This window comes from Rhamphochromis longiceps, linkage group LG5, assembly GCF_057381845.1.
Source record: "Rhamphochromis longiceps isolate RC_006_pf linkage group LG5, R_longiceps_female_GT1.1, whole genome shotgun sequence".
Taxonomy (NCBI): Eukaryota; Metazoa; Chordata; class Actinopteri; order Cichliformes; family Cichlidae; genus Rhamphochromis; species Rhamphochromis longiceps.
The window spans coordinates 8,204,482-8,222,899 of record NC_140561.1 but is presented as its reverse complement, the minus strand read 5'-3'; the positions used below and the strand labels follow the sequence as shown (position 1 = coordinate 8,222,899).

Below are 18,418 nucleotides of genomic sequence, written 5' to 3'. Positions count from 1 at the left end.
CACTGACACCTTGAATTTCTTTGCCATTTCTCTGTAGAAAAGACCTACATTTTTAAGTGTTATGATGGTCTGTCTCCCTTCCACTGTTAATTGCCTTTTTCTTGCCATTTTTGTATCAACACACTATTTTCTGCAGTACAATAGTGTTCAACTGATGCTCACAAGGGTATGATACCACAGTGTGTTCTAACACTGCTTTTATGCAGACAGAGGAGTAAGTCATCCAGAAAAGTTGGAGCACCTGTAGGAATTAGTAGCACCAGATTTCAAGACTTGATCAACCTTCATTGCTGCAGAACAGTTTTAAATTGGTAATACATTTTTGTTTTCTTGAAAAAGGACTATTTTTTTAGTTTTGGGTAACCTTACTGCAATAGACTGGCCACCTGTCCAGGGTGTACCCCACCTCTCGCCCTGTGATAGCTGAGATAGGCTGCAGCCCCCCTGCAAACCTGGTAGGGGTCACGGGGGCTGCAGACGATACTTATTTATTAAGGTTGTTTGTTTTTTGTTATGTGAGAAAATAGGCTTATATCAGACATAGCATGGTAATGAATTAAGCAGCACCAGCTAGCCATTGGTACATTGAACTCCAACATATTACATATATTTATGTATGAAGATGGACAGATCCATTGGCAGACTTAAAAGGAGAGATGATGATGGCATTAGAGCTAGTAGTTAAAAGTTGTATTACAGTACTGTGAAAATAGCTTTTGCCACCCCTCTTGTTATTACATTTAGCTAGGCAAACGACAGTCCTTCATTTTATTGTTCAATACAGACTGAACTTCTCTTTTTGTGCTTTCTTGAAGTAGTCTTCAGGAATAATTCTCCAGGCTTCTGGAAGAACATTCAAAGCTCTTCTTTGGATGTTGACTGCCTTTTGTTCCTTTCTTTGTCAAGATGATCCCACAATAGTTCTTGGCTCTGGGAGGCCAATGCGTGACTTTCAGTGGTCCACTCTGTGTTTGTCTATCCACGTATGCTTTTTCTTTGACCATTTGTTTGGGATCCCTGTTATGCTGAAAAATAAAATCCCTGTCAATCTGACAGTTTCCAGATATCTTGGTACTCGCATTTATAATTTTCTCAATTTTGACAATAACTCCAACCAGAACTTTTATATTTGGACTAATCACTCCATCAGACTGGTTGGCACCAATTTTCAGTCCAGTTCTTGTGTAATTAGGCATCGATCAGTCTTTTCTCCCCATTTGCCATTCTTACGTATGACTACTTAAGACCCCGCAGATCATTTCTGATGAGGACTGAGCAAAAATTAGATGGATCAGGTGAAAGGTGAGATGCATCACGCATGTACTGTCTCGGGTCTTTGCTGAATTTTTTTTCCAGTTTCTTATGACTTGCTACTGTTCTTCTGCTGTAGATAGTTTGTCAGGCCTGTCACATGTTCTTTTAGTCTTCCACTTGTCCAGTTTGTGCAAAATTGCTTGCATACATACTGCAAAGCATGTTGACTCTTATAAATTTTGGTTAGTAGCTCTTTGGTAAACAATTTGTTGTTTCAAAAATACTATTTTACAACTGTCAAACTATGTTATCAATGGCATTTTTTCATAGATTAAACCAAAGAAACAGGAACAAATCATGTGTTGTTCTGCTAGACAGAACAACTGAACACACGTTAGCACAGATACCTGCGTTTATCACAGAGAAGTGTGGAGGACAGGTTGACCGATTGAAGTTCAAACAGCTTTGGGCTCTTCTGGTTGGCAGCAGTTTGGATTGTGTGAGCACTGATCATTGGCAGCTTTGCAGAACAAACATCAATCTTAGAAGCTGTATAGCTGCCCTGTCATGAAAAGATGGAGGAGCCAAAGTGTCACATTTCCTGCAGAGAGTCATCAAGGGTGATCTGCCTTCAGGTGCTGCCTTCATACCTGCTGGCAGGGCTGGGCATGGTGACGGCTGGTATGCTGCTAGACTGTGTGCAGGTCAGTAACACACCAGCTGCTGAATCAAAGAACTATGACAGTGTTGTTCTGTACAGGGTAGCTGCAGGTCTAGTACAGTCTGATAAAGCACAGAATTCATTCTCCTCACCCAAAAAGTCAGTAGAAAGTATTGTTTATGTTCCTCACTTCACTGCAGGTCTGAACTAGCAGGTGTGATCTGCACTGAAATGATTGGTGATTTTAGCAAGTTTCTTAGGTTTGTATGACTGAAGTTAGAATAAAACAGTTGGGCTTATTGCTCTTGTGTGTTTTCCCAAATCTTTGAATGATATGATCACAACAAGGTTATTAAGTATCATCACACCTATCTTTAAAATTACGTTTTAAAAAATTCTGACAAAAACTTGGTAAGCAATCTGAACTACACTGTGACGTGTCCAAGCTTATCTCAGGTGAAGTAACTGAGCTGTGAGCTCATGATAGATTTGGAGGTCACCATGACCAACTATGAAGTGGCCTTGACCTATGGGAAGTAAATAAGGTTTGAAAGCAATTTGCAATTACCCATGAACACGCCAACAAGTGACTATGGGACAACTGAAACAAGGCTAGACTGTAAATGAAAATGGAAGGAGAAACACTGGCAGACTTTGCAGTTGTGTAAATGGATAAAAAACCATTAGGCAGGGTTAGGCCTCTTAAACAACTTTCACATTTTCCTGTTATATTGTAAATCTGTAGTACAACAGAGTATTAGGGCCACATTAAGAAGAAAATATTGTTGATCAGTTTAAGAATAAAGTCAAAATTAAAGTGGAAAATCTATTTAGAGAAAAGTCAGCATGTGGAGATTACCATTGTTGTGTCAAGACAAACTGCTACGTTTGCTGTACCCTCTACAAAATACCTTGTTTAGATGAATTTGTGACACAACATACATCCTCTTTACTGCACGAGGGTGTATCTGTCCATTGCCAGTCATTTTATTTTGTATGAATCCGCTCTTGTGAGTTTGTGTGTTTTTCTTTCTGCTAAATCATTTCACAGCACTTATACTGATCACCACAATATGTTTATGTACTTAAAGGGAAATCATTTCCTTCCTCGTTACTAAAACTGATTCTGAAGTATGATTTCGCTGACTCCGAGGAATAGCAACTGTGGCACTTTGTTTTCAAACAACAACTATAATCTCTACATTTCAACTTTTTTCTCAACATTTTGTCCTTTTTCTCAAAATGATCGATTTTTTTCCTTAACGTGGTCCTGATACTCCTTCGTACTGTAGAAACCTGAAGCTTTCAATAATAATTAAAAACCTATAATGAATTCTAATTTGGTTACAGAAATGTTATATTTATTACAAGTCAGAATTCATGCTTTTTATTTTCTTTACTTATTTTTTGCTAACCTTTTTGCAAAAAGGTCAAAATGTAAAGTATTGTGTTGCTATAGCAACGACATTGCAGTATGATTTTTATACCGCCTAGAAATTTATATCGGGGACATTATACTATGGCTAAGCCCTGCTGCTAATGTTACAATGTGCTGTGGCTACACACTGTGAGTGATATCTTTATATGTAATCAGAGAGCAGAGATAACAATTACAGGCTTGTGAATGAATGTCATACAATGCTCTCTCTTGTCTTCACTAAAGAGAACATCTGCCTTATTCATAGAAGATACAATGATTGGAAAGAAACACACACTAAAGCACTCAATGCACAGTGATACACATAATCAGCATGCTTCTGGGCATGCATATACGCAGTATTACCATAATCCAGTGGATTGTATGACGAGTGAGATACATGTCTTTAACTTTTTGATAGATGTTCCACGTTGGTTTTAAAAGTGAATCTAGCATCCAGCCAGAGTCCTCAGTATTTCTAACTTTTATGGGACAGATACTGTTTTCCTACTGAAAGCAGGACCTGTTTCCTTTTTATTACATAAAATTTACTACCAAACTTTGAGAGGAAGAGGTGCAGTGAATCATCACTGACATTGAAATGTGGACTGAAGCTGCCTCTTCGTTTGGCAACAGGCCCTTTTGAGATTTATTTGAAATGTAATATGAGCTCCGGGATCTAGAAAAGCCTTTTGGTGTTTTGCTGGTGCGTTAGTGAAACAGAGAGATGTGAGGTGATCTGAGATGCCAAAAAGCAATGCTCAAGAAGATTAATTTAGTTACAGCTCAGTGTTTAGCAGCTGTTGCTTCACTGTTCAAAGTACAGGAAGAAGTCAGAAGGGGGAGCTGTAGAGAGTGGAGCACCAAGTCATGTCTCAAGGACACTTTTCAGCTGAGTCACTGTCTTCATGTACGTGTGTCTGAGACAATGTCGTTTACCAAGCAGTCTGCTTCATCTGCTCTCCTGTTTTACATTATTTTAATATGTTTACTGTAGTTTGACCAGAGGGGAGGAAAAAATGCTCTTTTTAAACACAAAGTTGCAGAACTTGCCCTATTTCCATCTTTCTGTTCCACCTAAAGCAGCAGTTTATCCACATGAAGAAACAGCAGATTATTATTGCTGTGCCATGCGTCGCTAATGATTACTTTGTGTAACACAGCAGAGCAAATGACATAAGAAGGTGTGACGTAATGATCTCTGACAGACTGTAAATATCAGTTAGTGGCAGTGTGTGTGCTTCCTCCAGTCAAAGAGGATACACTGCATCCTCCGCAGGCAGCAGCAGCACCACGTGTCTGTGACAGGTACAGCACCTGCTGCTCTGAGTGCGTCACCCACTCAGAGTGTGAGGAGAAGGAGGAGCTATCAAAGAGGGGGAGAGCACATCTGCAGTCTCCTCTGAACTGATCTGAAAACAGACCAGGAGGAGAGAAGAGTCCTGATACAGCCTGGTCACTTCTGCTTCTACTCAGACATCTTTCTGATCATCACGCCTGCACACACACTCGTGTGCACTTTTTCTGTGACTGCCACCATCACAGAAAACGTCACGACTCATCGATCCACCTGGAAGACGAGGGAAGCCCTACCAGAAGAACAACAACAATCACCCTGCCTCCTCAGACAAGCCTCAGACGTCAGACCGTCCATCAGCGCAGCCTAGGCCGACACCGCGGCGTCCCACAGATTAAAATGAAGAAGGTGCTCCAAAGCAGTGAGGCTCACACAGAGCAACAGCACGGCAGCGAGGAGATAGAGAGGGAGAAGGAGTGGCAGCACAGTAGGGCTGAGAAGAAGCTGCTGGCCTTCTGGATGTCCTTGTCTCACAGGACCTGGACCTTCTTCAGGCCCCGTGAGAGGCCGGGATTCCAGCGCTCCGCCTCAGCCGCCCGGCTGCTGAAGAGTGAGGCGTGAGGAGAGAAAGACAGGGGGCATGTGTGTGGCTGGAGAGTGTGTGTGTGTCTGTGTGTGTGTGTGTGTGATGGTCTGTCAGTAGCACAGTGTCAGAAGAGGCCTGGCAGACCTGCTGTCAAGTGGTCCTGTGTGTGTGATTGTGTGATTGTGTGAGTGGTCCATTCAAGTAGATGAAAGTTTCCATTCCTCTGGCTAGTCCACCATTTGCAAAAGCACTTTGTGTTGCTGCCCTGCCAGTCCTGGAGTGACAGGTGAAGGGCAAAGCACTGTTTACTTCTTCTTTAAGCATTGTTTTTCATCACCTGTGACTTAACGGCAAGCCTGGATTTTTGTCACAAGAACTTAACAGTCTGGAAAAAGGAAATCTTCTCTGTCCTGGTTGCAACTTCTTACTCTAAGCGGATCGTTACATTCTTTTCAAACTAGCCTTCACGGATTCAGCTCGAAAGCTGAGTTTGTGGACACTCCTCGCTAGAAACACTTCAGCTCGAGGCAGGGATGGGTTAACAGGGATCAGCCATGGTGGTGACCCATCTGGCTCTGGAGTTTCGTTTCCAGGGGAAGAAGCTGAGGGGCTTCAAGTGCAAACTAACCCGCTCAGCCCGCAGCTTCCTGCCAGAGAACTCATGGATCATTGCAGCCCAAATCCTGCTGCCTTACCTGGTGTCTGGTCTGGGAATGGTGGCAGCAGGAATAGTCATGGATGTTGTGCAAGTATGGAAACTAATTATTTTCAATGTGTTAAATTGTATACACTAATTTCTAATTAGGTATGATTGTAAAACAGGTTTTATAGTGACAGTGTTTAATGTAACCTTGAATGGTCAGTAGTGAGGATGAAAGAGGTGATTATGTCATTCCCTATGTATGCTTTGCAATCAAACCAAGATGTACAGAAATAATAGGAACAAATGTTAGTGGTAGGCTGAAATATGAAGATCAGCCGTCTTCCATTAAGGATTTAGTTTTATTTATTAGCAGATATCTGTACACCTAATCCAAGAATACATTGGGAAGATGGCCCCAACTGACCGAGTGCTCAGTGAACACCTCAGGCAGCAGAAACCCAAGAAAGAGGAGGAAGACGAGGAACCATCATGGAAGGACAGGCCCCTGCACGGTATGTACCACCGGCAGATAGAGGAGGTGGCTGATATCCAGAAATCCTACCAGTGGCTGGACAAAGCTGGACTGAAAGACAGCACAGAGGCACTAATCATGGCAGCACAAGAACAAGCTCTGAGTACAAGATCCATAGAGGCTGGGGTCTATCACACCAGGCAAGACCCCAGGTGCAGGCTGTGTAAAGATGCCCCAGAGACAATCCAGCACATAACAGCAGGGTGCAAGATGCTAGCAGGCAAGGCATACATGGAACGCCATAACCAAGTGGCCGGCATAGTGTACAGGAACATCTGTGCCGAGTATAACCTGGAAGTCCCGAGGTCAAAATGGGAGATGCCCCCAAGGGTGGTGGAGAATGACCGAGCTAAGATCCTGTGGGACTTCCAGATACAGACGGACAAAATGGTGGTGGCTAACCAACCGGACATAGTGGTGGTAGACAAACAGAAGAAGACGGCCGTAGTGATCGATGTAGCGGTTCCGAATGACAGCAATATCAGGAAGAAGGAACACGAGAAGCTGGAGAAATACCAAGGGCTCAGAGAAGAGCTCGAGAGGATGTGGAGGGTGAAGGTAATGGTGGTCCCCGTGGTAATCGGAGCACTAGGTGCGGTGACTCCCAAGCTAGGCGAGTGGCTCCAGCAGATCCCGGGAACAACATCAGAGATCTCTGTCCAGAAGAGCGCAGTCCTGGGAACAGCTAAGATACTGCGCAGGACCCTCAAGCTCCCAGGCCTCTGGTAGAGGACCCGAGCTTGAAGGATAAACCGCCCGCAGGGGCGTGCTGGGTGTTATATATATATATATATATATATATATATATATATATATAGCTACTAGCTAACCTTAGCTGGTAATTTGTACTCCACCCTCTCACACAACTATGGTTATTTCTTGCTCCACAAAACAGAAATAAAGTGGCAGCCAATATGTTAAAGTTGAGGCCACAATATTCAAATCCAAAGTCCAAAACTAATGAATGATGTCACTTGGTCACGTGTAACAGCGATGGCCGTCTTACAGGCAACACTTTACTTGCTAGCTTTTTTTTTTAAGACTAAATGAAAGATACAAAAAACGAACATTTGAAGCATATTACATACTTTTACACTTTTAAAATGAAGTAAGCTTTTAAGTGGACTGAACCATTGTTCTGTTTAAATAAATGAGGAGTCTTCACATCCAGTTTAGTCTCTGAGTTGCTGCTGCTACTGAAAGACTGAACAGACCGTGACGTCTGGTGCTGCTGCAGTTGGATACATGCTGTTCTAAATTTACTATGAGATAAATCATACACCCATTCCTAAATATTCATACACAGCCTAAACCCATAAATCCAAAATCCGGAGTAATATACTAACACAGACAAGTTCGACTGTTTTACCAGCATGTTGATAGTGTAGCTGTATGATGCAAAATGCTGCAGAGTACTGTCAATGTTCTGGCTGCCTGTTTTAGCTAAACACCATAACAAACCTTTGTTAAAGGTTGTGTCAATTAGCTTGGGAGAAAATCCTTTGGACTAATGTTGTAAACATTAATTAAACCAGAAGTTAAACTTGGTTTGAGCGTGTCCATATTTATGAAAATGCAGGGGTCTTACTCTGAGGTAGTCAGCTCTCCCACTGCCAAAAATAATCCATCAACCCCTAGAAATTATTAATGTTGCTGCTTTCTTCATATGAAAGCACTGGTGCTTATCTGACCACAAAGAATGTGATTAGATAAGAACACAGTGACCACTCACCCACTGCAGTCCTAGTATTTATTAGACCACAAATCTGGAGTGTGTATGAGTGATTTGATCAGATAGAACCGGCATGTCCTCAACAAAGCTCCAGGAGATCACTTGCTGTGTTTTTCACCTATAAAAGTGGTGAAAGGAAAGAGAGAGTGACCAGTTTAAAAAATAAGGGGCCAGCTGTGTTTTAGCAAACAGTAGCTTTACTGTGCCGTTTTTTTGTTTTGTTTATTTTAGCACTGGGAGGTGTTCAAGGAGATCTCCGAGGTGTTTATCTTGGTGCCAGCCCTCGTGGGTCTGAAGGGGAATCTGGAAATGACACTGGCATCCAGACTGTCAACAGCAGTGGGTGGAAACACACTCACACACCTAGTCTTTTAACACAAATATACCTTTAAAACATTACATGATAAACTGACATTGATACAGCATCATTGAACAAGAATTGACAATCAACACATGTGATTTTCTTTATCAAATCTTTCCAGGATTTAGACTGTACTAATAAATAATCTTGTCTGCCAGTGAGCATTGATTTTACACATTCACACTCGAGACTGTGCGATGGAGCAATATGATTACGTAAACCTGTTTGTGCCCACAGGCCAACACAGGGCAGATGGATGAGGCCCAGCAGCAGTGGAGGATGGTGTTCTGTAATCTGGCTCTCATTCAGGTGACACTGCAGCACAACGCACTCTTCATCCCATTAAAAACACACTCCATCACTTCGCCGGTTCGCTGCTGGCTTCGTGACAATCCGCTTAAACTCAAAAAGCTTTGCTGGGGTGATTAGATCGTCCTCCCTTTCAAGACGCTAATGTAGCTCAGCCAATTAACCACACATGATAACAGTCGGGGATGATTAAAAAATGGGAGATCAGATCAGATATTGAAGCACAAAATCCCAAAACTGGTTTAATTCAGTGTCTGCTTATGAAAATACACTCTGCAGTGTACACAGTGCGAGCGGCATGAAGATATTTAACCAGCACTCTTCAAAGTATTTAGCATTTCATATATTTCATGGAAGGATACTGTGAAATGTAAAGTCAGTGCTTCAGCTGATGCCCCTGTATGCAACCTGGTGGCAAATTTCACATAGGTGCACAATTTCAGCTGCTTCAGCCTCTAGACAGGCACTCCTGTTTCTGCAAGCTGCTTTGCAACCCACTTCCCTTCCCCAGAGCTCCTCCAATTCACACTGTTCACTGTATTTCTCACTTAATGTCATGTCAGTGATGCCTCCACTGTTCTGTGAGGTCGGCATGGTATCGCCCTCTTCCTCACCTTACACTCAGCCTTTCACAAGTGCCTGTGAAAGGAACAGGGAGTCCCCATACTGTACAATATGAGTTATTGCAGATGGAAAAAGCAGGCACAAAGTGGTCCTGACACTGATATATTTATTGCTACCACAGAGTTTAATACTAGGATTTATAAACATGCCTAATAAAATATGGAATACAAATTAATCTATCTTTTAACTGTTATGGAGAAAATGTTATAGGATGCTGTTCCTTATTTTCTCCCTTATATGTGTTAAAAATGATCAGGGTAGGTACGAAGTTGTATTTGATATAGTATGACAGAGGGGGGATCCTTAACAGGAACATTTCAGCTCGAAACATATAACTGTATTATAAAAACATGTGCAAAAATATCTGTGGGCACCAATCAGATGAGAGTTGGCTTAAAGGGAGAGGAGCTAGAAAATCTCCTCATCTGATAGAACACAGGGCTGCTCAAAGGCCTTGTATAAGGTTAAGCAAGGTTATTTTTTACAAGGAAGTCATGCAGAGCTATTGTAGTAGATTCGAAGAAGGAAAATATGGAAATAGAATCAGAATCTTTAAGCATTTTTGTTACTCTCACAGGGCACATTTGGTGAGATTTTAGTTAAAAGAATAAAATGTCTGAAATCAAACTTGCTCTTTCATTGCTTTGTTTCCTTGTCTTTGCTCTGTCCTTCTTCCTCAGGCTCAGGCCACAGTGGTTGGTTTCCTGGCAGCAGTTGCAGCAGTAGGTCTTGGAGGTCTGACCAAAGGGAGAGTGGATGTTACCCAGGCTGCTGCCCTGTGTGCCAGCAGTGTCACCACTGCTTTCATTGCCGCACTGTCTCTAGGTCAGACAAAGGACCTCGTTGCTCTGGAGGAAGAAACAATGTAGAACACAACATGGAGGAATTCATCTCTGGTATGCTGTGTTTGGTTTCAGGGTTAGTGATGGTGGCAGTGATCATCGGCTCCAGGAAGGTGGGCATCAACCCAGATAACGTGGCCACGCCCATCGCTGCCAGCCTGGGAGACCTCATCACTCTGTCTTTGCTCGCTGGGGTCAGCAGTCTCTTCTTCCTTTACAGAGGTCAGAGGTCATATATAACATTATAAAAGCACCATTTCAGTACACAGTATGTCTCAATATTCTGTACGTTTAAAGAAACAAGATCGCAGCTACAATTAGAGCATTTTTTGTGATATAAAGCAGTCGTTAAAGCAGGTTAACTAAGTCATTACAGCCAGTTATTAGCAAAGTGTTTCAGCCAGGAGAGGGCAGCAGATCCCATCTCTTATTCTTTAGTTTTTATGCTTACAGCAGAAGTAGATGCCAGACATTCTGACAGTCTGCTCTTTCACCAATCCCTGCTCCCTCTCAAAAAAGACTCAAAGATAAAGAGAAGCAATCTTTTTTTTTTTTAGTACATGAAGAGTTTGTGGAATATTTTTGAAAGATTTATTCTCTACAATGTTACTCTGCAGACATATGGTACCTGCCCTCTGTGGTGTGTGGTTTCTTCCTGTTCCTCGTCCCTGTGTGGGTCATTATTGCTAGTCGCTCTCCTCAAATCAGAGAGGTCCTAAAGTCAGGCTGGCAACCAGTCATTTTGGCCATGTCCATCAGCAGGTGAGGCGACCTGTCACAGATCACTGTGTCACTTCCTTTTCAGTGTAGGAGTGCAATAGGTGCAACTCACATGTATCGTGTCTTTTCTTCTTCCCCAGTATTGGTGGTTTGATTCTGGATAAAACTGTGAGCAATCCAAACTTTGAGGGTATGGCAGTGTTTACTCCAGTCATCAATGGTGAGTAAAAGAAGAACCAGCCAGTGCAGATATGTGCAGAAAAAAAATGACATTTATCCGTTTCTTCTTAATTTCCCCTGCAGAGCATTCATGCAAACAGTTAATAAGTGAGGGATAATAAGGTTTGAAATGCACATTTTAAACCTTATTATGCAGCATTTATTAACACTTTAAATACATAAGCAAATTATCCACTGGTATTTTTGAAATTTTGAGAGAAAGCTTTAATTTTAATGGAGTGAGACAGAACACCGAACAAAAATCCAGAAACAAAAATAAATAAAAGTTATGAATTGATTTGGATTTCATTGAGTGAAATAATTATTTAATACCCAAGCAAAACATGACTTAGTACTTGGTGGAAAAGCCCTTACTTGTCAGGGTCCTGGGTCTCCTGACCCAGCATGTTTAGTTCTTTGTGATTTTTGTGTTATTGTACTTGGTGTGAGTTATTCTATGGTTTCTAGTTTCGATCCCTTGCCCTTCATGTTTCTCTGTGTCCCCTCTGTTCTGTGTAAGTCTGTGTCTGCATGTTTGAGTTTCCCTCTGTGTCTTTCAGTTCTTAGAGTCCTCTGCCTTATGGTTTATGTCTCTGTGTTTCTTAGTTGCTGTCTCCACTGTGTCAAGTTCGCGTCTCTGTGTGATACTTCCTGTTATACTTTGAAGGTCCGTTTCTTATGTGAATGCGTCTTGCTTTGCTTGTCTCGTCAGTCCTGATTTCTCCCAGCTGTGCCCTCCTTCTGTGTCTCATTCCCCTCGTTACTTTCCCAGTGTATTTAAACCCGGTGTTTCTCTGAGTCAGTGTTGTGTTGTTCCTCACGCTGTGTGGATCTCCCTGTGAATTTTAGTTTGTTGTTTCCCAGTTTAGTTTACTTTGTATGGCTGTTTTTCTGTGACCAGCAAATAAAGCTGTGGTTTTGAGTTCATCTCTTGAGTCTGTGAGTCCTGCACTTTGAGTCCTCATCTCCTTCCTGCCACACGGCGTTTCATGACATTACTGGCAAGTACAGGGCATTGAGCCCACTGTTTTTGTGACCGGGTGCTTTATAAACTGTTAACCCGAAGCTTCAGTCCCTTTCTATACGACTGATTTCTCATTAACCTTAATGAGCTTCTGCTTTAGCCACTCTTTGTGTTGCCTTGGTGTTTTCATGGGCCATTGTTGTGCAGAAAGACCCATCCAATGTTCTGGCTGAGAGAAGGAGGTTCTCATCTAATATTTTACAGTACATGACCCCTGGATTCCTGCTGAAAAGTCATCCTGTACACTTAGATCAAAAACAGCCCAAAACATAATGTTTCCACCTCCGTGCTTTACTGTGGGGATGTTGTTCGAGCTCGATTTCGACCACAGCACTTTCTCCCAAGCCTTCTTTTATTACTTTTATGTAATGTGTCTTTCCTGGATTTTTGGTTGATATTCTGTCTTTCACCATAAAAATGCAAAACTGCTTGTTTCTTTGGAAGTGAGCAAACTTTTATATTCAGCAGAGGATCAAATAATTATTTCCCCACAGTGGGAGGTAAATGCAACAGCACTAATGTTATTGTGTGTTTTGCATGCTGCCTAATTTTGTAAAATGGTGTAACTGACTCAGCCTGATTCTAAATCCTGCTCCATTAAGTAAAATAACCACACTCATAAACGCGTCTGCAGCAGTTCAGTGGCAACATCAGCATGCTTGTTTATCATGTTTCAAATCTCATTAGGGACGCATTATCCATCTAATGATTGTTGAGACATTTCAGGGATATCTGTTTGATTATGGTGAAACAATTAGTGGCATATCTTCTATGTGTGTTTAAAAATAAATAAATAAATAAAGCTGGCATGTTTTCTGAAGGAGAATGGAGAGCAGGAATGTAGGTTTATGGTATTTTCATCCGCCCTCAGCTTTGAAGAATAGTTCATAGTTAGCTTAATTGCTATCAATAAAAAAAAAACCCAAAACATCAAGCCAACTGATGTCATGTGGAAATTGTTGAAGCCTGCAAGAGCCCAGCAGTTAATCCCATCATTTATAAGTCCTGCTGTGTCCACACCCTGACAGCGAGGCGGTAAGCAAGCTGAGCCTTGCTTTTAAAGGGCTTCAAATCTGAGGGCTTACTCAATCATGAGACATTAATGTGCTGCTGATTTCAAGGAGTCTCCTTCCTGTCAAAGTGGGCTAGATCTTTGCTTTGTGGCCAGCCTGCTGTCCACAAAGCAGCATACTAAGTAGAGAGGAATAACAATGGTCTTTACATAAACCACAAGCCTGATCAGAATGCCAACTATGCATTCACTGGCTCTCATTTCCGCAGCATCCCTGCCAACCTCAGTGCTACCCAACACTCCTGCATGTATTGCCATCCCAGTACAGGAAGTGCATTTGCATTCCAATTCAGAGCTCTCCTCTGCAGCCTTGCTGACCAGAAACACTCCTCCATTTTTTTGTTCAAATGAGCCATGTGCTCCAAAGCTCAGCAAATCCTGGAGGTTTTGTTTTTAATGACATCAGCCCAAGGGGTGAGCCGCATTGGGAATAATATGGCACAACAATGAGTATGCCTTTTCCAGACATTCAGAGAAGAAAGCCCCCGGGAGACCCTGCTGTAGGAATAACTGCTGAATAGATTCCTAGCAAAATTAGTTGTTGGACGGTGAGTTATTTTTCCAAGATAACTCTGTTAACTCTCCAGTGCCTGCTCAGCCTCTCGTGTGACTCTTAGATGAAAAGGGAACAGTGGCTTAACAAGTGATGACTGTAATGCACTCTATGATATATGCATGTTTGCAAATACCACAGTAATACAGCCATATTAACACATAAATAAAACGCAACGCAGTGGTTACAAAGTCACTTTGAATGAGCAGTGCTTTCCTGTCATCAGCAACACCACCCTTTCTTTGGTGTTTTCAGTGGAATCTTGGAAAGCAGTTGTGCTTTTTGTCCTGTTATTGCTGCTTTTATTAAAATGTCAAACACGATCAGCTATGCTCAGGACTTGTTCATATCCACACAGGTGTAGGGGGAAATCTGGTGGCCATCCAGGCCAGCAGGATGTCTACTTACCTCCACTACTGGAGTGTTCCCGGAGCTCTTCCGTTCAACATGAGTGAGAAGTGTCCTGGACCCTGTGCTACCTTCTTCTCTTCAGGTTAGATACTGAACAAATACACTATTTACATGTGAGTTGAGTTTCAGCCATGTTTGCTTGGTTATGGTTCAAAAGTCAGTCGACTAACTATCAGCCAGAGAGACATGGGAATAGGCTTTTAATGTGCACCTATTTAACAGTCGCTTATGACTTTCTTTCCATGTTTATTCAGATGTGAACTCCAAATCAGCCAGAGTCCTGGTCAGCCTTGTGGTCCCAGGTCACCTCCTCTTCCTGTACACCATCCACCTCCTGCAGGGAGGTCACACTGCCATGACGCCAATGTTCATCATGTGCTTCCTGCTTGCAGCTCTGCTTCAGGTCAGAGATCCTCTTAAAGGTTTTCATTTTCAAAACAACTGTGTACTTTAAAAAGAAACAAAGAGTCTTCATCCTTGAAACATGTGCGACTGCTGTCACTATGCAGGTGGGGATTTTGCTCTATGTGGCCAGCCTGATGGTGCGCTGGCTGTGGAGCAGGGGCCTGGATCCAGACAACTTCTCCATCCCCTACCTGACAGCTCTCGGTGACCTGCTGGGTACTGGCTTCTTGGCTCTGAGCTTCAGGCTGATTGTGATGATCAGCTCTACTCAAACTGGACTTTGATACAAAAACATAGTCCTGCACATCCTGAATGCACTGTTCCCTGTGTGCAAGACGCCAAAATGAACTGAAAAGAAGGAACGAGAGGACAGATGGTGTTATTTCTACACTCATTATCATGAAAAGAAGAATGGAATTTTAGCTAAGGAAACATATTTAGTACGAGGGCACAGTTTCACTCATTAGATTTCTGATTCTCTCCTCATAATTCGTTAAACTTTAAGATCTGCTCTACATTTCTGTTGACCATGAAACAGCACAGCTGTTACCTCTTTTCCACGAACACAGTCTTTAGGCTGCATCTACCAATCAGTGGTGAATTTCATGTTGTAGTCTAGCCTGTAACCACCAATTCAGTGGTTTCATCTTTGGGCCCAGCAATTTGGTAGTACCAGCCTTCTGGCACCAATCAAAGTCTGTTTTAGCTCTAGATTGGAGACTTGCATTGGGACCACACTGGTACAAAAGGGATATTTGTGTTCAGACAGACTGTCAAGCCTTACAGTTACATACAAAGCAATCTGTAGGCAGTATTTGTCCAGCTGCCATTGAATTGTCTTTGTGAAGTTTCTGATGAGGTCAGACGGAGCCTGAGTGGTCTGTAACAGACAGCTGGTACATTAGCATGTAGGGGAGAATAAACACACCAGCCACACTGTCGGATCTGTGTAAATTACAGCCGGCCCAAAGCTGGAGCAGGTAATGTCTGGTGTACTGTTTTGGTCTCTAGTCCACCTGTTAGTAGGATTATTGGTTACTAGTTTAACTCTAATGGTGTATTCCAATCTATCTCATAAATAATTCACCAGAAACTCAAAGCTGAAGTATATTAGTGCTTAAACGTAGTCACCAGTTTGTTGCACTGTGATAAAGACAGCTTGGAGGACTTTGTTTGTTAGATAGTATTTTGCAAGAAAGAATACAATGCTAGCTTATTAAAATTTAACTGTTTATGCTCAAGAAACAGCAGAGTGAGGAGACATCCAAGGGACTGAAATATTTGCTAAAGAACAACTGAGGAATGAATAAGGAAGAAGCTGAGCACTAATGAGCTGAGCACTTCCCTAATACCTCCTGATGATTATTTACCAAAGTAATCAGCTGGGAGATGTTACATTAGTGAAACAATAGCTAGTAAATAGCCTGTAAATGAAACTAATTCCCTGCTTTGCTGCCATTGTTTCCTACTGTGATCTTACACATTTTTGTATTCCCCCTAATGAAGTACAGAGCTTCACCTTCAGCCTGAAGCGACAGAAAGAGCAGTTTACATGTAAAAGAATACTACACGAACGAGTATCTACTTAGCTGGGTTACTTGAGGTGACAAAGAAACAGCAGGTAATAATTTGGTTCAGCCTGTTGTCCAAACATGCTAATAGCTATTGTTCTGTTTTGTTGGTAATGAAAAAGTACACAGTTCTCATTATTTTAGTTTCATAACTGCAGCAAAAACAGGCTGTTACTGTGATGGAAAGCAAAAATATCTGATAGTGTTGGTTAGACTAGCATACATTTCATAGGCTGTGTCACATTCATTGTACGGTCCAAATAGGTTTTGCTACTTTTGCAATTTTGGGTAAAAAACGAATCCCTAAAAACATCCTAGATAGGAAATGATAAAGGAAGTCTTGATGAACAAAGTCCCACATAGTTCCTGAATTTTTCCCCACCAAGTTTGTGTGACCCTTGTTGTTTTGTAAAAAAGCAGACATAACAATCACAACAGATTTTATTTTGTGAAAAGTAAATCATTCATTGTGTGGTTATAATTTATTCACAACATACACTACTGTGCAATAATCTCGAGTCTCCCCATCCTTTCATTATATGTTGCTTCCCCTCCCCCATTCAAGAGAAGGTCTTGAACAACAGTTCTCCGGGTTTTCAGAAGGTCTTTCAAAGTTTTTCTTTGGACATTGGCTGAGTTTTCACCCATTTTCAGTCCAGTGCTTGTACCGGACCATTTTCAGAGGAATACTTTGTCTGTTAAGCCAATTAACACCGACTTATGAACAGGTATTATCTGAAAACCTGGCATCTCTTGCCATGGTGTGCAGTGTGTTGTTAAAAAATGTGAGGAAACTGGTGTTGGAGATCATGATCCACTATGCAATACCACACGGAAAGCATTTAATTGGCAGCAACTTCATTTGTCTGCATGGCAATGATCCCCAAAACACGGTGCAGCACTGAGTCATGGATCGGCCTCCCCAGAGCTCGGACCTCAACATTACTGAAGCAGTGATCTTGGCAGAGAACTGAACAAAAGGTAGAAAGATCCAGAGAAGAGCTTTGAGTGTCCTTCAAAAAGCCTGGAGAACTAATCGTGAGGGCTACTGAACAAAATCACAAAAATGCTTTGAAGCTTGTTACAATCGTACAGACACTGTTTTTGCATTGCATACTACATTGCACCAATTTTAGCAAAATATAAAGAAATGAGGGACTTTTGCACTATAGTTTATATCAATTTTTACTGCTGATAGCTCTTCACACCCAGCACTGAGGCACAGATATTCCCACTGTAGATAAGCAGCATGTAAAAAAAGAGAATACAGGAAACAGGTGGTGGAAGAAAAAAATAAATAAACACGTGGACAGGGTGGAGTTGTTTTGCACTTTAGTCTCCATATTCACCAGCTCACTGTGGCCATTATCAAAACCACAGTCCATTCAAAGTGGATGCAGCGAGTGGGAGTAATGTAGAACCACCGTAATAACTGTTGGCACATCTGTACAACTGTTGTCAGCTCCTAAATGTTACACGGCAAATGATCGTATTCAGGCAATAACATATATACTGAGTGTAAATGTATACTAGGCGTTGCACAGTCTGGATGAATGTTAGATTTTAATCGTGCTTATTTTCTGTAGATTTGTGCCTTTTAAACCGTGACGAGCCTTCAGTTGGTTCTTGCCAAATTTCTACTGGATCTCTTATTGTTGTGCAGCACGATGCCACTGAATATAGCCTGTCGTATTTAACCGTGTCTATGTGTATTGATGGCACGGATTGTTTTTGTGCTGTTTTTGTGAACAAATGATTTAGTATGCACTTTTCTGTATGGGGCCTTCTCAATTGTTTGATATGCACTTTTAGCTTGTCATTAGTCTGGAAATAGCACTCAGAAACAGTAATTAATCCTATTTCCACTGACATCGAGCTTGACTGGACTTCGTAGTACCGTTGCCTTTATAAACACTCCTAGGTCACATCCAGTCATGGTTTATCATTTCAATAAAAGATTGACATGCAAAATGTGCCCGGCGTATTCTGCATTATTGCAGTGAGAATTCTTGTAACTATTAAGGAATTAACAAGTTCTTTCTGAGATGCATTTTATTTGAAAATCGTGAGAGAAACTTTACCTATTTTGGTTGGTTTGACTCTGTGGAATCAGAAATGGCACAATAAATAAAGACAATATCATAGTTCACACAGAAGTCTCCTCCTACAGTACGAAAAAGTAAAC

General features: G+C 41.8%; 1 protein-coding gene across 1 annotated transcript; it reads left to right on the top strand.

The window, feature by feature from the left end:
* Nucleotides 1–4,771: 4,771 nt before the first annotated feature.
* On the top strand, nucleotides 4,772–16,927 carry LOC146669156 (solute carrier family 41 member 1-like). The gene is made up of 10 exons (XM_085405615.1): nucleotides 4,772–5,964; nucleotides 8,354–8,461; nucleotides 8,721–8,792; nucleotides 10,097–10,241; nucleotides 10,334–10,480; nucleotides 10,876–11,020; nucleotides 11,119–11,198; nucleotides 14,205–14,339; nucleotides 14,512–14,660; nucleotides 14,767–16,927. The coding sequence occupies exons 1-10, from the start codon at nucleotides 5,770–5,772 to the stop codon at nucleotides 14,944–14,946; spliced, it is 1,356 nt and encodes a 451-aa protein (XP_085261741.1). The 5' UTR covers nucleotides 4,772–5,769; the 3' UTR covers nucleotides 14,947–16,927.
* The last annotated feature ends 1,491 nt before the right edge of the window (nucleotides 16,928–18,418 follow it).